Below are 23,018 nucleotides of genomic sequence, written 5' to 3'. Positions count from 1 at the left end.
ATAATATTCCCATTGAACCACTGAAAACCTATCAAAAGTTTTTAGGATGATTTTTAGTACTTTTCTAAATTTCTAAACAAGTCAGGACAGTTTCTGTCAATGGAGGATGAGGGAGCTCTCAGATTTAATACAAAATATCTTAATATCTTTGTGTTCCAAAAGTGAATGAAGGTCTCTGGGGTTTCGAATGACATGAAGGTGAATAATTATTGACAGAATTTTCATTTATTGGTGAACTAACTCTTTAATTCAATTCAAATCACCTTTATTTGTATAGCGCTTTTGCAATGTAGATTGCGTCAAAGCAGCTTCACATAAAAGATCATAGTAAATTGAAACAGTGTAGTTCATTTTTCAAAGTTTAAGTTCAGTTCAGTTTAGCTCAGTTCAGTGTGGTTTAATAATCACTACTGAGAGTTCAAACACTGAATAGAATGTTGGACACAACTGTTTTTTACAAATAATGTACTATATGACTAATTAACCATATTGATTTAATACGCTATATATTTGAGATAATAAGAAAATTAGTGCATCATGTATCATTTGGGACAAAATTCACTTTTGTCCATTTCTTTAGGTGCCTATGACAACAGAACGGTGTTTGAGACGCTGGACATCGGTTGGCAGCTGCTGCGTATCTTCCCTAAAGAAATGCTGAAGAGAATTCCTCAAAGCACATTGGCCGAATTCTACCCGAGAGAGTCTGCTGCTCGCCACGGGGCGTCCTAAAACCACAACTTCACCTTCCAGAGGCCCGTGTCTCCCTCACAAACCTCTTCCTCCACCCTCCTGTCCACTTCTACTCTGACAAGTGATGTGTAGGATTAGAGGGCATAACTCTGGGATGATATACATTTAACATCCGCAGAATGGTTTCGTACATGTGTGTGATTTTTCCCATGTGTTATGATTATTTTTTTTCATTGTCCCTCGTTGTTGTGTTATACATGTTTGTGTGTATTGTGTTGTGTGGTTAGGATGTGTAATTGTGATTTTGCTTTTGTTTCAGTGGTGCATACTGTCCAGTAGTTCATTTCTTTTTCGTTATTTCACTGTCCGCAGCCTAAAGACAATTTTGAAAACATCTCAAAGGGAAATATTCAGGGCTCACTTGCATATCAGTGTGCTCACTCAGTCCTCCATTCAACAAGCGCACAACTAATACTATTTTTCGACACATTCCAATGCAAGTAATGAGAATATTTGATTGCTAAATTAATTTGTGGCCCTTCTCCTGAAAATATTCGCTTTTATTTATTTTATTATCCAAAGAAGAGAAAAAAATCTTGCGCACCAAACTTGGTTTGTGTTGTGCTGACAGACAGACAGGTAATTATAGGTGTGAATGATCATATAGTTTGTGTATGCTTGTCACTGACAGCTGTTATTTCCCATTTAGAGGAGGATGGAGGATGTTTACAGCGTCTGTGCTTTGAATTATGTGCTGCAATATAAGACTGATTAGACATTCCTCTCTTACTCTGTATGCGTAAACTCGTTTTACCTGTTTTGATTGCTGTTAAACCTGTCAAACCTCTCAGATGAATTAAATTATATTGTTATATTGTGATTGGCTGACTGCTTCATTTATTTGCCATAATAACAGTGATTTTAATTGCTGTGAATCATTTTGTCTGCAAGTGTGAGTGTCCTCACAAAAGTCAACCATGGATGGTACTATCATTTTCAGTGTTGGGTATAACGCATTGCAAGTTAACGCAAGATATGTAATAATACTACTTTAAGTAACATGTAACGCATTACTTAGAAAAATTAAGAAATTATGTTAATGAGTTACTCATTATAATAAAGTATGAGCTACTCATTCATTCATTCATTTTCGTCCGCTTATCCGGGGCCGGGTTGCGGGTGCAGCAGTCTTAGGAGAGAACCCCAGACTTCCCTCTCCCCAGACTCTTTCTCTAGCTCCTCCGGGGGGATCCCAAGGTGTTCCCAGGCCAGCCGAGAGACATAGTCCCTCCAGCGTGTCATGGGTCTTCTCTGAGGCCTCTTCCCGGTGCGACATGCCTTTAATACCTCCCTAAGTAGGCGTCCAGGAGGCATCCAAAACCCATGCCCAAGCCACCTCAGCTGACTTCTCTCGATGTAGAGGAGCAGCAGCTTTATTACGAGTTCCTCCCGGGTGATAGAGCTCCTCACCCTATCTATAAGGGTGCTCCCTGCCACCCTGCGAAGGAAACTCATTTCAGCCGCTTGTATCTGAGATCTTATCCTTTTGGTCATGACTCAAGCTCATGACCATAAGTGAGAGTAGGAACGTAGATTGACCGGTAAATCGAGAGCTTTTCCTTTCGGCTCAGCTCTTTCTTCACCACAACGGACCGGTACATGGACTGCATTACTGCTGCCGCTGCACCAATCCGTATGTCAATCTCACGTTCCATTCTTCCCTTACTCGTGAACAAACCCCAAGATACTTGAACTCCTCCACCTGGGTAAAGAACTTTCCTCCAACCAGGAGATGGCATACCACCTATTTCTGGTGGAGCACCATGGCCTCGCACTTGGAGGTGCTGATTCTCATCCCAGCTGCTCTACACTTGGCAGTAAACTGCCCCAGTGCAGGCTGGAGGTCCACGTTCGATGAAGCCAACAGAACAACATCGTCTGTGAATAACGAAGATGTAATCATGTGCTCCCCATCCGGACCCCCTCTAGCCCAAGGCTGCACTTAAAAACTGTCCATAAAAATTGTGAACAGAATTGGTGACTAAGGACAGCCCTGCCGGAGTCTAACATGCACTGGAAACAAGTTTGACTTTTTGCTGGCAATGCGAACCAAACTCCTACTCTGTTCATACAGGGATGAGACAGCTTTACCTAAGCACCTCCATATTCCCAGAGCACCCTCCACAGAATGCCATGAGGGACACGGTCGACTGCCTTCTCCAAGTCCACAAAACACATGTGAGTTACTTTTTAGTTCAGTTAAATTCACTTAAAAAAAATAATTGCTAAATTAAAATTAATGTTAGATCCTGCACTCAATTACAGAGTTTTCCCCCTGCAGAAACGGACAAAACCAAGATGGCAGAGCTCTAGCTTTCTGTGATGGAGGTATTCTCATTATTCTCAACACATGAAACTTACTTCACTAATAAGACAAAAACGTACAAAGGCATCAAACACATTGCTTTAAACTTTGATTAGTCAGTATGGCATGTAGAGCTCTGGGTCAATAAGTTCTCCGAAGATAACTGTATTTTGTAGTTTTTAATATTTTTTAAATGTAAAAAAAAGTTATAGTGTTGTTAATCGCAGAGCTCATCTATTAAACAAAGAAGAAAAAAACTGCCAGTTCAAGCCTCAATAAGATCAAGCCTCAGCAAAAGTTAGAAAGTAATGAAACCAGTTACTTTTTTTAAGGGAAGTATCTAAATATTGTAATGAATTACCTTCAAAATGAACTTTCCCCAACACTAATTATTTTGACACCATTCTCAGTTACTTTAGTTACTGGGTTTCTTTAACTTCATGAGTTGATTTTATATAAAAGTAGTATGTTTATATCAAATCATGTATTGTCATGCTTGAATTTTTTGTGTTTTGCAGTTCTTTAACTGCAACAATTTAAACGGTTTTACTCCTTAGTAAGTCGTTAAAATTGGTGCTTTTAAAAAGTTTGGGTCATAACTGTATCGCCTATAAGAGAATGGAAAAAATAGACGTGAAGCGAGAAATTATGGAGCCAGATCAGTCTAAAAAATAATACTTCAATAATAATTCACATTTGCAAAATTTAATTAATAAATTCTTAACGCTTTTTGTAAATACACAAATCCAATTCGTAAATTCAAAACCCAATTCATAAATGAGCAAATCCAATTCATAAATTCAAAACAATTCATAAATACAGGTCTAGTTTGTTAATTCAGAAAGCAATTTATAAATACACAAATCCAATTCGTAAATTCAAAACGCAATTCATAAATATTTATCAATTGGGGTAATATTTAGAATTTTTACTTGTGAATTCACAAATTGTGTTTTGAATTTACGAACTGGAATTTATAAATGTGAATTTTGCGGTGCATGTATGAGTTTTATTTTTGCAAACATATTTTTTTTTTTTAGACTGATCTTGCTTCATAAGAAATGCATCAATTGGATCTATATTGTATCATTTCATTCCCATTTGACAGCAATAAGTGTTAAGTGTAAAAAAAAAATCTATAAATTGACAGTTTTCCATATTGTGTGATTCATGTATTTTCCACTTATTTATGCTTTTGAATTGCATTAGGGGATCTTGATATTTCCTCCAAAAGAAAGATGTTAAAAAGTTTGGGGGGAAAATCTTTAATTGACATTTGTAATAGTTTGAAGTGATATATTGTCTGGGTTGGTGTTGTCAATTACGGTACAATAATGAACTGCTTAATTCTCTATCTAGTATCTCTTAAACAATATCTTGCTTCAAATTACATGTCAATAAAACTCACTGTGAAAAAAGTTGAGTTTTCAACATCAAAAGTGGACAGAGCAGAGATATAACTCCCATAATGCAATTCACAACCCTTAAATAAACAAAACTCCTGTGAATAACAATATATATATATATATATATATATATATATATATATATATATATATATATATATATTGTTTATGGTTATCTTAGCAAATAAGAAACTTATTTGTACATAATGTGTATATAAATATGTAGGCTAACATAAAATATTTTGTGACAATTATTTCCACCAACAACTGGGGTTATTAAAATTATTTTGGAAGTTCGTGTGCAAGTCATTGGTGGTTTTATTCACTTATTCAATTATATATTTCACAAATTATTTTACTTAGTCATTTGTCTAGTGATGCAGTGCTCTCACTCTTTATAGCAGTAAATCTAGTGTCTGACAGAAACCTGTGGTTTACATGGTCAGTTTAACGGTGAACACACGCGGGGGAATGTAGGTGTGTTCAGGTAATCATTTCCTGTCCCGCTTGCGCTCTGCTTACTGTTTTGTCGGAAGAGTATTAAATCATTTACCACAACTTTCAATGGCGTCAAAAGGAAAGAAGAATAAAGTGAGAACGAATTCAGATCTGTCCAACCAAGGTAAGGGAGACTGTGTCAGATTCATGAACACTCCGCGTGCTCTTTTGTTACATACTGTAGATCACTTGAGTCCAGGAATTGTTGCTACAGTTTACACATAGATAGCAGCTGAAGTTACATCATTAGGTCTTCTTAAAGTTGTTCTTAAGCACCTATCGACTTGTAGCTTTATTCACAGAAAGAGAAAAGTCATAATAATTTCCGTGGGCTATAACTGGTAAGAAAATAAGCTGACATATTTAGCAACACTTTCTGAAGTGGAACAAAGATTGTATTCTTAGTTTCTCTGCCCATGTAGTTAATCTCTTCAGCATGTAGAAAAAATACTCCTCAAAGCCTTTTAATTCTGTAAACTCTTGCATTGAGAGGCTTGTTTGGACATGCACAAACATTTCTGCTGAACATCCTGGCATTTCTTTTGTTTTTCTTTGCAAAGATGTAGGCTATATGCAGTTGTAACCTTGAAGTACAGGTATATTTTATTACCCATTTTACTACAAAACGTTTATAGTTTATAATAGCATAATAAAACAAAACAAAAAATACTATTTAGTATTTACTCGTATTTCTTTGGTCTTTAGAGTACATTTCTGGCCACATTCTAGCTGGTGATATTCAAACTTCTCAGTTTGTCAATAAAACACAATAGAAGTTATGTGGGAAATGGTAATCATATATAAAATAATTATCAGACTAAGTTTTAGTTTTTTCAACTACTTTCATTTGTACATATATTTTGAGCATGATTTATTTGACGTTAGTTCTGTGTTGTTGACCCTTGAACATTAATGATTTGGCTTTATCCAAAATCACACACTGTCTTGAGTGGGTGCTTTTTCTAAAACAATCATTCATTTTCCTTTGACTCCGTCCCTTTATTCATCAGGGGTTGCCACAGCGGAATGAACCGCCAACTTATCCAGCATATGTTTTACACAGTGCATGCCCTTCCAGCTGCAAGCCAGCACTGGGAAACACCCATACACTCTTGCATTCACACACAGTGCTAACCACTAAGCCACCATTTCGCCTGTTCTGAAACAAATGATCTTCTATATAGTTTAAACGGTGTTGTGTATGCTACTTCACAAAAAAACTTTCGAATTATATGCAAATTAATTTGATAATTACTTTTAAAAAGTGAATCAATTGCAGTGAGTACTCAATAGTTTGTCATCGCTGTGGCAACCCCAGATTAAAATAGGGACTAAGGCGAAATAAAAATGAATGAATGAATGCATTGGATTATATTAATGTGTATATTAATGTGTGAATTATGAATAAAATTCAGACATACTACAGTTGTTGTATGTTCAAAAATGGTGTTGTTTCAGTCACATGATCTACCAGCATCAGTTATATCACTTTAAAGGCATTCATAAGTCCTCTCCTGGCTTCATGGGACTAATGTGTCTACTGAATGTCCTCTTTAGAATCTTTTTACCCACCTCTGATTTGTACATTTCTTTAATAACATACTGCTTTCCACATATAATGTAAAAATATGCAATTTTGGATGCTGTCTTTATCTATAAAAGCTCTCATGAAGTGACTGTTTAGACTGTACATGTAAAACTCGGTCTAAAAAAATCACAACAGCCCGAACATTCATTTCAACTCATTTTGAACCCGCAAATGTTACGTTTGGGATTAAACAAATGAGTGTAAATGCTCTTGACAGCTTTAGAATTTCCCTCTGGAATTAGGTTAGTAAACAACCGTGAAAGATATCTTCAGGGGAGATTTGCACAGTATCGTTTTGCTCAAAGCGCCCTAAATAGAGACAGAAAACATTAGGATTATTTGCATTATTCTGCTGTAGTATGAAACTTGGCTAAAAGAAGACAGAAGTGTCTTTCTGATGTAGTCTTTTCCATAGCAGTCTGTCTGACTGTGACATTAATAACCCAGACACAGCATGGTTTGTAAACCATTTACAGATCTAAAATTAGACGCATATTCAGTAAGGCTGATGCTGATTCATACTACAGATGGAGATGAGTTGAACTGCTTTTTTATTTCAAACCAGCAAATTCATTTCTCATACTGGAAGAGAGTTTCCTCTATTTTGTATTTTTTTGCAGCTTTAAACATATTGTAAATTAGCTGTAGTTTCCATGAGTACTCTTTTATTAATCAGATTTGGTTCGATTTACTACATTTATTTTCTTATTTGACTTTATTCTAAGGAAGCTTTGAGAAATGTTTAACTGGCGTCCTTGTATTTCTGCAGTTCTTCTACAATATGAAAGCCTTCAAAAGGAACATGAGAAAATTAAAAAAGAGGTAAGATGCTTTTCTTACTTTAGCCTCGTATATTTTGTGAGTAATGTAGCAGTTTCTATGTGTACAGCAAAAGTTTTTTCGCATTTTATTGACAACATTTAAAAGAAATAATTTTTTTTCAGTGATGGAATTTTAACTACCTTTCCAACATTTGGTGTTAGTAATTTAATCTCCTAGAGCACATTAAAATAGTTTAAAAGTGACAAACAGTATTATAATAAGATTTCACTTTCAAATAAATACTGTTAATCCAAAAAACAAAAAATTAAACAGCACTGCTCTTGTAGTAGTTGGAGATATATCAAAAAATTTGACTGATTTCCGAAAGATCATGTGAAAGTGAAGACTTTAGCTTTTCAGCTTTAAATGGCAGGAATAAGTGACATTTTAAAATATATTATAATAGGAAAAAATACAATAGTTTTTTTACTCTATTTTTGTTAATTAAATACAGTCTTAGTAAATATAGAATACTTTCATAAAAGCTGACATATAACAGACCTTTGATGGAAGTGTACATTCATAAAAGGAATTAAATGCTAACAGGATTTAAATAATTTTGGTTTTATCAAAGAAATGCATATTTTCCAAATGATGTTTAACAGAGCAATGGAATTTCCACAGTATGTCTGAAAATCTTTTTTTCTTCTTGAGAAAGTCTTATTTGTTTTATTTCTGCTAGATTAAAAGCAGTTATTAATTTTTTACAAATATTTTAAGGTCAAAATTATTAGCCGCTTTAAGCTATATAGTTATTTTTGATAGTCTACAGAACAATCGTTATACAATAATTTGTATAATTACCCTAACCTTAACCTAGTCAAGCCTTTAAATGTCACTTTAAGCTGTATAGAAGTTTCTTGAAAAATATCTAGTCAGGGAAAGAACATGCAAACTCCACACAGAAATGCCAACTGACCCAGCCGAGGCTTGAATCTCTGCTTTGTCAGTTTTGGAAAACTGTACAGTAATTTTTAATTACAATGATTATTAGTAGTCTGAAAAAATATAGTGTATTTGAAATAATAGATATTGAAATAAATTAGTTAAATAACAAAGTTACTTGCACCAGTTTTTTGTACCATAATTTACATAATCCAGACAATTTAACATTTCAAACTACTAAATACCAATACATGTGATTTCATTTTTAATGATCTTCATCTTTTTTTAAAGGCTATTCAAAATGTAACTAGGCAGAAAACACACATACACAAAACTAGGTGTTTACATTGTATATTTGTTCTAAGTGTGTAAATGATGCATTTGACTGATTTCCTTAATTTTGTTTCAGTGTAAAAAATTGCAAGAGGAGAGAGATGAGGCCTTACGGAAGCTGAATGAATTTGAATCTGGTAAGTTTTTAATGGCTTTGGTTAATGTCACTAAACTCTCAAATTGACCTAATGTCCATCTTTTTGGCTAATCAATCAAACAACAGTGACTCTGTTTACATGCACATCAGTAATCAAATTATTTGCCTTAATCTAAATAATAAAGTGGCGCAGTAGGTAGTGCTGTCACCTCACAGCAAGAAGGTTGCTGATTCGAGCCTTGGCTGGGTCAGTTGGTGTTTCTGTGTGGAGTTTGCATGTTATCCCCGCACTTGCGTGGGTTTCCTCCGGGTGCACCGGTTTCCCCCAAGTCCAAAGACATGCGATATAGGTAAATTGGGTAGGCTGAATTGTCCGTAGTCTATAAGTGTGAACGAGTGTGTATGAATGTTTCCCAGATATGGGTTGCAACTGGAAGGACATCCCCTGCGTAAAACATATGCTGGATAAGTTGGCGATTCATTCCGCTGTGGTGACCCTGTCATTGCTTCACCGCTCTATCTACATTTCCTCTAGAGTTTCATGTAATATGGGTGTTTCATTTTTAATTTTTCGGCTTTAACTGCAGTTTGGCACTTTCACTTTCATTCAGGAAAATATTCATTCAAGCCCCCCATGACAACCGAGATATTGCGAGTATGAACTGCAGGAAGAGTGTTGTTTTAATGGAATTTGATACCGCACGGCGTATTGGGATAAAAAAAAGAAAACTCTGCATTTTGTGATTCAGGTGTCTGTGGTTCTTCACTGACTTGATAGTGTCAAACAGCCGTGTGTGTATAGACTATTCTGTTGCAAAACACGATGATAATAGTTTAATTTAAGGTTTTTTAATGTCTTTACGCACTTAAATAATGCAAGTAAAATCTGCATCAGGATAAAGTAATCAAAAAATTATTTTTACATGGTAGAGTCCTAATCAGAGTATTGTCTTAATCGCATTAAAATCAGTTTATTGGTGTCCATTGGTGTAACATACTCAACTCCATTGATTTCTGTGGGAAGTGCTGGCTTTGTGCTTTGCACTTTTGGACTTTGATCCCTGAATCTTGTAAGAGTTGTGACACAGTTCCATATGGACACACCTAGTTATTCCATAATCTTTATCTGTTGGATTTCCAGCAAGACATCCTTTATGTTATTCAGACTGCTCTTATTTGGACAACTGAAGTAACCACCACACTAAAATTCATTCTTCGATCAAAACTGTGCACTTGAGTTTTATTCGCTGTGCTCAAATAGCTATCTAATGCTAGGTAGGATGTTTGGATGTATACATTAGGCACAAAATTTCTTTGCAGACACGAGTGGAGCTATCCAGCTATTTCCCTCTTATAGTTTGAGTTTGATATCAATCACGCACACCTGAGCAAGGTGAAAAGCGACAGGTTTCAATCTCAAATGTTTTTTTTTTTGTTTTTTTTTGCACGGTCCCTCCCTCACCAAATCACTGCACTTCACCTCTCTCACATGTCTATACAAATGTCACCTTCTTTTTCTCCGCCGTGGAATTCGAAAACACATATTAAAGGCGAAATTTTAAAAAAGCACAACAAATGGTCTGCGCCATCAGGAAGGAGGCAAGAAAGAAAATCCATTACATTCTCATTTTAATGCACAAAATAGGTCATTATTTGATAGAGGAGAGCGTGTGTTTTTGTGAATAATCTTGGCCTTTGCTCATGTTTCCTCCACCATAAACACGTATTGTGTATGACTTCCACTTAAATAGTGGCTGCAGCTTCTAGCAGAGCAGCTGCATATTAGGAGCTATTACGTGATTTCATAGCTCTCGGAAAATTGCTTCTATTCAGCGCAAAGCGACCGAGGGGGAGGCAGGCTGTGCTGTGGGGTGGTGATGGTGGAGGGGGGGAGCGAGCGGGCGAACAGACGAGCGCGGAAAAAGCCCCCAACACACAATCATGTCTTTTCAATTGGAGATGGCAAGGTTGATGACAACATGACCATTGTGTTCTAATGATAAGACCACAAAGGCATCTGCCCCCTCATCAAGCTCGGCGCTGGAGAAACAGCATCAGAGGCTCTAATTCACTTCTCCAACACGCAAGCCCGATAGCATTATACTCGGCGTCCTCGCGCGCGTAATCACTGTCTGTCTCTGAGAAGACGCGTGCGCGAGGAACGGCGCTAAAAGAAAGAGATTTGAAGATGGAGCGTTGATGGCGAGGCCAAAACTTACAATTAAAGCTGCCAAGCCTGACGTGTGAAGTCTACCCCCTCGTCCCCTCACACTTAGCCCGGTTTATGTGTAGCAGCTATTACAATTAACCTGTCACTTAGTGCTAGTACTACCCGCGCGCGCGAGCGATGAAAGATGGGGTGGAGGGGGACCTACTGGCAGCTAAGTAGTGTTTAATGAGTGACAGCGAAAGGCTTACAGCGGGAACTTGGGATATCGCAGACATGGGCGTTCATCAAGTTTTAATTAGGTGTCATTGGGAGGCAGCCGCTGGCCGTGATGGTGCTAATTCCTGTTTTTGCCTCTCAACCACAATGTGTAATTAGTTAAGAGGCTGTGAGCTGGTCCGTGGCCAGTCTCTGGTGATTACGGACACAAATAAGGTAAGAGCTCCAGGCGTTAAGAGCGGCGTCTGCCTCTTCCATCTTCTGCCTCTTCGGAACTTGTTAGATTGCGGCTGCTTGTTGGAGAGACTGACTGTGTTCTGAATGCGAATGTCGGCTTGTTTTAGGACTTGCAGGAGAGACTGATTTTGAGCGTTTGGAAATTAAATCAAATATAGACGTTTGTGTTTGCTGTTGCTGGATATAACTCTGTGTTGATCTCAGTCTCCCGTCCATATGGGATCAGTATGAAGGGCAGCATTGGGCTGATTTGCTCTATATAATAGATAACAGCTATGTGAAGGCCAGAGAGCTTATTCAATAGAAAAGAGAGTCTCTGAGAAGATAAAATGTTGGCGATTAAATCTGTTTTCTGTAATAAAATAACAAAAGTATTTGCTATTGCATTTGATCAATTTAATGAAGTATTGCTTAATGATATATATTTTTAAATATCATACTGACTCCAAACTTTTGACTTGTAGTGTGTGTTTAGATTCAGTGGCCTTAAGTGGTATTGGTGTTTTCATCTGTATAAATGAAGTATAAGTGAGTTGGTGGTAAGTAAGTAGCAATAAAATCTTGGTGAATGACTGCTGACCTTTCAATTGTGCACATCCATTCAATGTCAACTGGTAAAATACAAGAGCTGCCAGTCTGGGGTGTGTTTTCCTAAAGCACATATAGTATAGCCACCTAAGGTCACAAGTCCTTTCTTCAATCACTATTTGGAAAAATTGACTTGAGTGACTGTTATCTTGTTTTGGGACTTGTATGATTTTAAGCGTTAAGAAATAAAACTAAGCACGGACATTTGTATTTGCTTATAGATATTTACATTAGATGTCACCTACACTACTGTTGTCTATTGGAAAGAATGCATCAATAGAGCTGCCATGTTAGTACAGGGTAGCTTTCCTTTGCAATGAATGTGGGAACCAAGCGGCATTAGAGTCGGAGATATATACACATATATATATATATGCATATATCTATGATGGGGAGTTTTCTCAGTGGTCACTATGCAATTTTATTTTTAAATTACAAAAATTATCATTTTACATCACTTTTCTACATTGATGGACAAGTTAATTTGGCCGACAATGAGCATGTGTTTGTGTGTATAGAAATGTATTATCGTCTCTCCCTGTTAAATTTGATCTAATCCGTGTTCTGAATCACACCCCCTCTCCTGCTTTCACTTCTACAGAGGGAGTGATTTGTTTGTGATTGAATCTCCATCATGAACGTCTCGTTCACTTACCCGAAAATACTATAAGTTTCTGGCATCACAGCGTCTTGTTGTCATATTTAATTTGCATTGTTTGCTGATTTTATTCAACCAAACTAGCATAAGCCTAGTATTTAGTGTGAGTTGGTTCCTTATGGTCAGTGCAGTAAGTGACTGTATTATCATCAATTGGCCAAATTGTTTGGCACAAAAGTTCATAACATACAAAAACATATAAAACTAAATCTTACCTATGAAATGTTCTGCCTTAATGCTTTGTTTTCCTTGTTTGCTAGTTACTAAAGTCCAGCATCTTCACATTGGCTTTAGTCTTGACTAGTGCAGTTGAATGACTTGTGTCCTGGGAGCACTGTACAAATGTGGCAGCGCTATTGACACATACTCGGGGTCCGTATGCTATATAGTGTATACATCTATGGTATTTGCTAATGCTGGATATAACTCTCACATTCAGTCTTGGCTAGACAGCTCTGTGTTGAACTCAGTCTCCTGTCCATATAGGATCAGTATGAAGGGCAGCATTGGGCTGATTTGCTCTATATAATAGATAACAGCTATGTGAAGGCTATGGTAGAGAGGTTATTCAATAGAAAAGGGAGTCTCTAAGAAGATGAATGTTGCCGATAAAACTGACAAAAACTTTTTTTGTAAAAAAAAAAAGAAAGTATTTTCTGTTGTATTTGATCAATTAAATGAATCATTGCTTAATAATATATGTTTTTAAAATATCCTACAAACTTACAGACTTGTAGTGTATGTTTATATTCAGTGGCCTCAGGTGGTATTAGCCAACTCAAGGGATTTTTCATCTGTATAAATGAAGAATAAGCCAGTTTGTAATAAGTAAGAAGCAATAAAATCTTGGTGAATGACTGCTGACCTTTCAGTAGTGCACATCCATTCAGTGTCAAATGTTGAAATACAAGAGCTGTCAGTCTGGGGTGTGTTTTCCTAAAGCACATACAGTATAGCCACCTAAGGTCACAAGTCCTGTTGTCAGTCACTTTTTTGGAAATTGTCTTAAGTGACTGTTGTCTTGTTTTGGGACTTGCAGGAGAGACTGATCTTGAATATACGGAGCCTGTGGGTATTTGGAGGTTCTTGTATTTGCTGATGAAAGCAAGATGATAACTAGATTGACTTGAACAATGAGCTTTTGCTAGACATCTCTGTGTTGATCTCAGTCTCCTGTCTATGTAGGATCTGCATGTAGGGCATCATTGGGCTGATTTGGTCTATATAATAGATGACAGCTATGTGAAGGCCATGGCAGAAAGGTTATTCATCTCTCAGAAGTCTCTAAGAAGATGATGTAAGTATTGATGGAAATGAACAGGTTTTTTCAGGATCTATACAAGTCAGTTTTTAATGATTTTGAAAGAAGTTTCTTATCAAGGCTGATTTGATGGAAAATACAGTAATATCAGAAATACTGTGGAGAAAAGAATCTACTATTTAAAATAGCTCTTTTGTGATTTATTCATGTGGTTGCAAAAGTACATTTCCAGCATCCATTCAGTCTGTAGTGTTACAGGATCCTTTGGCAACCATTCTAATATGCTGTTATGTGCAAATAAAAACAGTCAATGAATATTGTTGCCAAAACCATCATTCTTTATGTTAGGATGGTTCGATGAATAGAAATTGTAGAAGTCAACGAACCCTTACTGAAATAGCATTTTAAATATTGTAGTGACATTCGTCTTGTATGGTTTTAGTATTTCTGTGGGCTCTGGTAACCACCAGTGTTGTGCTTGTTACTGAAAAATAGTCTCTAGTTACAGTTACAAGTTAATTCATTTAAAAAGTAACTCAATGATTTTATTGATTACTTACAACAAAAAGTAATGCATTACTATTAAAATAATTTTTGAGTTACTTTTCCAAAGAACATTTTTAATGCTTATTAATGACCTTATAACGTCACTTCAGTGCTGCATGGAGAATACACGGTTGATCAGCTTTACAGGTTTAATTTATTTGCATTCTCATAACTAAAACACAAGACAGACCTAAACAAAAAGTCATTTTTAAACAATAATATATTTAAGTCAGAGCAGCAGCACAAAAAAAAAAAAAAAAACATTTCACAAGGTGATAAACCAGCTGAACAATATATTCAGAAACAAAAAAGCAAATACTACAGTTGCTTCAGCATCATAAATGTTGTTGTATTTAACCCTTAAACATGTTCCTTCAATCTTGAGTATTAAAACTAGCAACAATATACAACAAACACAAAACCTTTATGAAATAAATCAATGAAAATAACCTGAATTATTATTCAGAATCAATTTGGTGAAAGTCAGCACCAAAAAACTGCTATTATAGAAACCCTAAATTTAATGCATTTAAAAAAAACTGCTCAAAAATGAAATCGATGAGCAATTTTTAAACTAACCACAAATTAAATGTGGTACATTAACAACTTATGGAAAGTAATCTGTGTATATTCAAAGTGAAAAAATCTGGTGTTGTATAACAACTATAAAAATATGTATAACTATAAAAATTAAATCACAGCATTTTCTTCTGAGCAATACAACACTAAACATTTTAAATGACGTGTTCTGAAATATATCAGAAATATGCGCACACACTTGGCCTCTTTGCGTACATCCGTGTCTCTCTCACGTGCACACTTGGTGTACCTCGTGCACATTTGGTCTCTGCTTTCGCTTTACTTTTGTCCAGTCTGGCGCCTTATATATTGGAAGGCATCCACCAATCCTACAATGAGTCACCGCTGTAAACAGGAAGATGTGGGATAGAGTGCAGCCAAAATTAATTAATTTACCAAGTAATGGACAAACGCATCATATTGTAACAATAAAAGTGTTAATATATTTAAAAAGTAATGTGTTACAGTATTAGTTACTGTAAAAAGTAATGCCGATACTGTAACACATTACTAGAAACGCGTTATTGCCCAACACTGGTGAACACCCATTGCTGGTCCAGCCAATCTCATTAGACAAAACTTTTTGCCTGTGGAAAATATTAAAAATTCCTACGTAGGAGTCATGTAGACTAAGTGAAAAGTAGGCCCACATAGAATCTGCACGCACAGAATTCTGCAGATTTTTTTTCATGCATATTTTTGCTGTTTTTTTTATTAATTTCAGTAATATTATTGACTAATATGAAAATATTTATATAATTTATTTACAATATAGTTTGTAAAGTCATATTTTCTGTCTTTTAGTAGAGATATTACATGATAAAATTGCTTTGTTTACCAAATAAGTAGATCTTTTTGCATTTGCATTGTCAACATTAAATACAAGTTAAAAAGGTATTACTTTTTATTTCATATATTAAGGTTTTAGTTATGATACTCCTAAAATCATTCCGCATAAATCCACAGATTTTTACTAAACATTTGCCCAGAAATAGCAAAAAATGTGCGCAGATTCTGTCTGGCCCTAGTGATAAGTAATAGACTTTTGCAGGATGAGCAATTAATTTCTTCAGTTGAACACTTCTCTTTGATGATGAATGGCAAAGCTGCTGTTTCCCAGAAACATTGTTAGTCAACTGTGGTCACAAGTTATCACATCATCATCTATTCTTACCATAATAGTTTAATAGTAGTTGGCCATACAGTAGTTGGCCATGTGGAAATGCAAACTGGAGTATTCAATAAAATCTAAGTGCAGTCCCAATCAAGTAAATTGATATTTTAGTCATTGTACCTTCCCACTATTCCCACCCACCATAGCTGAGATGAATTTGATCTTGGTTGAACTTCCCCTTTGGATCTCGAATGCTCTAATGCAGGGGTGTCAAACTCAAACTGTAAAATTAACGCTACCGATTGTTAATTTTTTCTGTGAGATATCACAAAGACTATAGAATATACAAGAGGTGTCACTCATGTAGTTCTGAATTAGGAAAAGTGTAAAGATCAATATTTCTGCTGTTGTGAAGGAACAATTTAAGGCCCTCAAGTAAAGGAGCCAGTTGTTGATCGCTGTAGACTGATGATTCTCCGTGGGAGGGGCTTGGTCCAGATTTGTTCTTTGTTTTCTTGTTTTGCAGCTTCATTGTTTTGAACTACAGTATATGGCGTTGGCAAACACACATTGCAATCTCAGTGAATACTTGCCTCATAGACATGAGAAATAGATCTACATTAAGCTTAAAATATCTACTCTTAAACGAACCAACTAAAAAACAAATGCTTTCTGGTTTTGTTTTCTGTATGAAACAAATCCGATGTGCATTACGTACATTACGTTCCATCTGACATCATAAATTCACACTGCCACCATTTATACTGAAATCTCATGACATCAACCACTTGAACACCCACAAATTTGTATGTAAAGAGGTTGCTGTCATTTTGGGAGAAGATTTCCCCTCAAAAATAAGTTGAAAAATACTTTAGAAGAGAAGGTTCCTCGGATGCTGCATTATTTATAGGATTATACTGTGTAACATGTAAGGTAATAATTCTTATGGTGGTTAAAAAGCTTGATTGACAGGATAATAACTGATTGCATTTTCCAGAAACGGTCATAAATGAGGTTGGTGTTGTGATCTCATTCCCTTCAAGTGTGCATATGCATTAGTTCGGGCAACCTGAAAAAAATAACTTCTGTCATGATCGTAATGTTTAGAAACAACATTTAAGAGACAGTTGCTGTTAAATTTCACTGCTGCTTCCAAATGTGAAATTTAATTTTAAGCTTAACAAAGAGTTTTGGAGAATTTGATGTTTCCACATTCAAAGAGATAGGAGCTTACACTTGCATGCCAGATGGCTGCTGATGGCTGGGAAATAACTTGCCTTAAAGGGACTTTGGGTATAATTTCAGAACAAGTGTAACTGAATGTGTCATGGACTGATAATGACAAACTCCACATGAGTTGTGTGTGTCTGTGTTTTTGTCGTTTATTTTAAAAACCTGTATAATCTGGCTAAAAACAATCATAAAGGATTATTTAAAAAATCATCTAGAACTTTAGTAAGTTGTCATGCAGTGTGACTCAGTGAAAATTATTTTAAGATCTATGCAGCATGTTGTGATATTTTTAACTCTAAACAATTATGTGTGATCCACCATTTGACCGAATGTTTGGTGAAGCTACAAATAAAAACATTAGCAACAAGCTACAGTACATGTGTTTCTACTATTTACATTTACATTTACATTTAGTCATTTAGCAGACGCTTTTATCCAAAGCGACTTACAAATGAGGACAAGGAAGCAATTTACACAACTAAGAGCAACAATGAATAAGTACTAAAGGCAAGTTTCAGGTCTGTAAAGTCTAAGAAGGGAAGTGTTAGTAGTTTTTTTTTTTTTTTTTTTTTTTTTTTTTTTTTTTTTGTACAATTAGTGTGATATTCAAAGAGGCAATTGCAGCTTAGGAAGTGAAGTGGAGACTAAATAGTTGAGTTTTTAGTCGTTTCTTGAAAATAGCGAGTGACTCTGCTGTTCTGATGCAGTTAGGGAGTTCATTCCACCAACTGGGCAGATTGAGCGTGAGCGTTCGCGAAAGTGATTTTTTCCCTCTTTGGGATGGAACCACGAGGCGACGTTCATTCACAGAACGCAAGTTTCTGGAGGGCACATAGATCTGCAGAAGTGAGTGCAGATAAGAAGGTGCTAGGCCAGAAGTCACTTTGTAGGCAAACATCAGAGTTTTGAATTTGATGCGAGCAGCAACTGGCAGCCAGTGCAAACGGACTAGCAGCGGAGTGACATGTGCTCGTTTAGGTTCATTGAAGACAACTCGTGCTGCTGCATTCTGGAGCAGTTGAAGAGGCTTGATAGAGTTAGCTGGAAGCCCAGCTAGTAGAGAGTTGCAGTAATCCAGTTTGGAGAGAACAAGAGCTTGAACAAGGAGTTGAGCTGCATGTTCAGATAAGAAGGGTCGGATCTTTCTGATGTTATAGAGTGCAAATCTGCACGATCGAGCAGTTCTAGAAATGTGGTCAGAGAAGTTTAGTTGGTCATCAATCGTTACTCCAAGGCTTTTCACCATTTTGGATGCAGTAATGGTTGCCCCATCCATCTGGATTGAAAAGTTATGGTGTAGAGTCGGGTTGGCAGAAACTACAAGCATTTCCGTTTTTGCGAGGTTCAGCTGAAGATGATGATCTTTCATCCAGTGTGAAATATCCAACAGGCAGGCTGAGATACGAGCTGGAACCGAGGGATCATCAGGATGAAAAGAGAGGTATAGCTGGGTGTCATCAGCATAGCAGTGGTAGGAGAATCCATGTCTCTGGATGACTGGTCCTAGAGATGATGTGTAGATGGAGAAGAGAAGTGGCCCAAGAACAGAGCCTTGAGGTACCCCAGTGTTTAGATGCTGTAGGTTGGACACCTCTCCCCTCCAAGACACCCTGAATGACCTGTCAGAGAGGTAAGATCTAAACCATTGTATAACAGTGCCCGCAACGCCCAGTGACTCAAGCGTAGATAGCAGGATCTGGTGGTTGACAGTGTCAAAAGCAGCTGACAAGTCCAGCAAAATGAGGACTGATGATTTAGAGTCTGCTTTAGCCAGTCTGAGATCCTCCACGACCGAGAGCAGGGCAGTCTCAGTTGAGTGGCCTTTCTTAAAGCCGGATTGCTTGTTGTCCATGAGATTGTTTTGAGTAAGAAAGTCCAGGACTTGATTGAACACTACTTTCTCCAGAATCTTGGCCATGAATGGAAGCAGGGATACTGGTCTGTAGTTTTCAAGTAGCGTATGGTCCAGGTTGGGTTTCTTTAGCAGTGGGGTTACCCTAGCCTGCTTAAATGTAGTGGGGAATAAACCAGAGTCAAGAGATGTGTTAATTATGTGAGTCAGTGTTGGTATGACTGCAGGAGAGATGGCTTGCAAGAGATGAGAGGGAATGGGATCGAGTGGACAGGTGGTTGCATGGCTAGATAGCACAAGTTTGGACACCTCAGACTCAGAGAGCTGAGAAAAAGAGGTGAGTGTGTGTGGTGTTGGTGTTGTATCTTGCGTGTTTGTTGTAGGTGCAGCAAATTGAGCACTGATTTTTGCAGTTTTGGTGCAGAAGAATGTAGCAAAGTCATCAGTAGTAAGTGTGGAGGATGCGGGTGGAGGAGGAGGATAGAGGAGGGAGGAAAATGTTTTTAAAAGTAGGCGAGGATTAGTGGCATTGTTGATTTTCAGACGGTAATACGTCTGCTTTGCAGAAGTAACCTCAGCTGAGAAAGAGGACAGAAGAGTTTGGTATGTTAAGAGATGTGCAGGATTTTTAGTTTTCCGCCAAATTCTCTCTGCAGCCCGAAGTTTTGAGCGATGCTCACGGAGAGCATCCGAGAGCCAGGGTGCAGGAGGACTGGCACGGGCTGGCCTGGATGCAAGAGGACATAATCGGTCTAGACATGATGCTAGTGTGGAGCAGAGTGTATTAGTGGCACTGTTCGAATCAAGTGCAGTGAGTTTGCGAGATGGAGGAAGAGAGTCTGAAACAATGGTGGATAGTCTATTGGGTGAGAGAGATCGTAGGTTTCTGCGAAAGGTAACCAGTGTTGGAGTGTGTGGCGGCTCAGGAGTAATGTGGATGTTGAGAGACAGAAGGAAATGATCAGATATTTGTAGTGGAGTTACTATTGTTTGATCAGTGAAGCAGTGTCGTGTGTAAATAAGGTCTAGCTGATTACCTGATTTGTGGGTAGCAGAAGTAGGTGCTCTTTTTAGGTCAAAAGAGGCAAGCAGAGTCTGAAAGTCTGCAGCTTGCGGTTTGTCAACGTAAATGTTGAAGTCACCTAGCACCAATAAGGGAGTGGCAAAATTAGAAAAAGATGAGAGAAGAACATCCAGTTCATCTAGGAAGTGACCTAATTTACCTGGTGGGCGGTAGATGACAACCACATTTATGTAGAAGGGGTGGATAATGGTGACTGCATGGAATTCAAAGGAGCTGATTGTTGGCAGGGACGGTATCAGAGTAAATTTCCATTCTTTGGAAATTAGTAGTCCAGTCCCACCCCCTCTCCCTGTCTGACGAGGAGTGTGGGAAAAAGAGAAATTAGCAGAAAGAGTAGCATGTGTAGCAGTGTCCTCCGGCCTCAACCAGGTCTCAGTTAGAGCCATGAGATTATAGTCAGAATATGTAGCTATGGAGGTAATAAAATCAGCCTTGTTAACAGCTGATTGACAATTCCAGAGGCCCACGGAGAGAGAGAGTTGTGAAATAGTAGATACATGTATTGAACGAAGGTTGTGAGGATTACGCCTGCAGCGCACCTCCCGTGTTTTGCGAGTGTTAGTAACAACAGGAATTAGAAAACACATAATAAAAGTGCACTGACAACAAAAAATAAGTGTGAAGTAAAACAATACAGTAAAGTACTCAAGTGCTTTGTCGGTGTCTTTGCTCGGTGGAGTCGCGCAGGTAGAGTCGATGGTCTTTACCCTCGTCGGTCTTCACACGAGGCGGTCTTCACACGAGGCTGCCGCGACCGCTGCCGCGGTGAACTAGTTGTTTATATAACCCCAAAGCACTAGCTGATTGAATTCAGCTGGACACGCCTCGAGAGTCAAAACAAGGGCCGAAACTGAGGCGGACGACGCGAACCGCGTCTGCGTTCGCTACACAAGCTCTTATAGTAACCAAGGAAACAGTGGCTAAACAACTTCTAGTATTATACACAACTGAAAGCAAGTTTAAATGTCCTACAACTTTACACAAACAGCTGGAAACAAGTCCTCAAACCATACACAACAACTGAAACAAATCTTAAATGTACTTACAGGCTGCTGTTCTAGATGCTGCTAAAGTGCTTCTCCTGCCGACTAATGCTACCGTGCTCACTATATAGTGGTTACCTGGCGTTTGGACACGCCTCGAGAGTCAAAACAAGGGCCGAAACTGAGGCGGACGACGCGAACCGCGTCTGCGTTCGCTACACAAGCTCTTATAGTAACCAAGGAAACAGTGGCTAAACAACTTCTAGTATTATACACAACTGAAAGCAAGTTTAAATGTCCTACAACTTTACACAAACAGCTGGAAACAAGTCCTCAAACCATACACAACAACTGAAACAAATCTTAAATGTACTTACAGGCTGCTGTTCTAGATGCTGCTAAAGTGCTTCTCCTGCCGACTAATGCTACCGTGCTCACTATATAGTGGTTACCTGGCGTTTGGACACGCCTCCCGAGTCAAAACAAGGGCCGAAACTGAGGCGGACGACGCGAACCGCGTCTGCGTTCGCTACACAAGCTCTTATAGTAACCAAGGAAACAGTGGCTAAACAACTTCTAGTATTATACACAACTGAAAGCAAGTTTAAATGTCCTACAACTTTACACAAACAGCTGGAAACAAGTCCTCAAACCATACACAACAACTGAAACAAATCTTAAATGTACTTACAGGCTGCTGTTCTAGATGCTGCTAAAGTGCTTCTACTATTGGCATGTGCTTAGGGTTAATTGGTTTCAACTTGAAACAAACATGTATTCAGCCAGTTGATATATGACACAATAAATTGTTATCTAAACAGATCACGTTTTTATCTTTATTTAAGGCATACCATAGATATATACAATTGAAGTCAGAATTATTAGCCCTCCTGAATTATTAGCACCCCTGTTTATTTTTTCCCCAATTTCTGTTTAACGGAAAGAAGATTTTTTCAACACATTTCTAAACAATAGGTTAATAACTCATTTCTAATAACTGATTTATTTTATCTTTGCCATGATGAAAGAAATACATTACTAGATATTTTTCAAGACACTTCTATACAGCTTTAAGTTACATTTAAAAGCTTAACTAGGTTAATTAGGGTAACTATGTAGGTTAGGGTAATTAGGCAAGTTATTGTATAACGATGGTTTGTTCTGTAGACTATCAGGAAAAAATATAGCTTAAAGGGGCTAATAATTTTGATCTTGAAATGGCTTTTAAAAAAATTCATAACTGCTTTTATTTTAGCCGAAATAAAACAAATAAGACTCTCTCCTGAAGAAAAAATGTTATCAGACATACTGTGAAAATTTCCTTGCTCTGTTAAACATCATTTGAGAAAAAAAAAGATTAAAAAGATCAAAGGGTGGCTAATAATTCTGACTTCAAATATATTTAACTTAAATTTTTTATATGTTTTTCAACAAAAACAATAATGTCATTTTTAGCTGTCAAAACTTACATGTTATTATTATTTTTTCACCTAGTGTTTTGTTATGCTTCATAGTTTACGTTGATATTAAGCATTCAGCTTTAAAAACTACAAATAAAAACTGATTTGTTCCAGTGCTTTTTTTAAATTTTTTTTATTTTTTTGTTTTATTTTTATTTTTTTTATATTTTTTGTTATTGGGACTTTAATCATACAGTCAAACTTAAAAATATTGAGTGACAGAGGCGTAGATTCATCCCATAGTCACATATGTAAATTAATATTAGCTCATAACAAAGGAATATATAATAATTATAGGGGATGTACTGTACAAATATGCCTGTGTTTGTGCAGTTCAAATTCATGTGTGC

The 23,018-nt window shown here is 37.1% G+C and overlaps 3 protein-coding genes across 6 annotated transcripts in view; 2 read left to right on the top strand and 1 right to left on the bottom strand.

Moving 5' to 3' along the window:
- atp6v1ba (ATPase, H+ transporting, lysosomal, V1 subunit B, member a) overlaps positions 1-1,570 on the top strand; it is a 46,204-nt gene extending 44,634 nt beyond the window's left edge. Inside the window, 1 exon segment of the mRNA NM_182878.1 lies at positions 581-1,570. Coding sequence (NP_878298.1) covers positions 581-732 — 152 coding nt within the window. The 3' untranslated portion in view covers positions 733-1,570.
- Positions 1,571-4,916: 3,346 nt separating this feature from the next.
- Positions 4,917-23,018, top strand: part of shtn1 (shootin 1) — a 68,045-nt gene continuing 49,943 nt past the window's right edge. Inside the window, exons 1-3 of one of the 3 annotated variants that reach the window (XM_073927157.1) lie at positions 4,917-5,086; positions 7,320-7,372; positions 8,667-8,727. Coding sequence is in view for 1 of the 3 variants with exons in the window: in NM_001198761.1 (NP_001185690.1) it covers positions 5,029-5,086; positions 7,320-7,372; positions 8,667-8,727 (172 nt within the window). In the remaining 2 variants the exon portion in view is untranslated. 3 annotated transcript variants of the gene reach the window in all.
- The window catches only part of LOC141378555 (uncharacterized), an 876,211-nt gene continuing 870,879 nt past the window's right edge, over positions 17,687-23,018 (bottom strand). The window contains exons 1-2 of one of the 2 annotated variants that reach the window (XM_073928446.1): positions 20,365-22,548; positions 17,836-20,283 (exon numbers count right to left, since the gene is read on the bottom strand). In XM_073928446.1, coding sequence (XP_073784547.1) covers positions 17,915-20,283; positions 20,365-20,812 — 2,817 coding nt within the window. In that variant the 5' untranslated portion in view covers positions 20,813-22,548 and the 3' untranslated portion in view covers positions 17,836-17,914. Of the gene's footprint in view, positions 22,549-23,018 lie in introns of those variants that run through there. The other variant, XM_073928445.1, reaches the window with a different exon arrangement.

Source organism: Danio rerio, chromosome 17 (assembly GCF_049306965.1).
Source record: "Danio rerio strain Tuebingen ecotype United States chromosome 17, GRCz12tu, whole genome shotgun sequence".
In the NCBI taxonomy this organism is placed as follows: Eukaryota; Metazoa; Chordata; class Actinopteri; order Cypriniformes; family Danionidae; genus Danio; species Danio rerio.
The sequence above is the reverse complement of the archived record's forward strand: the minus strand, read 5'-3'. Positions and strand labels throughout refer to the sequence as shown.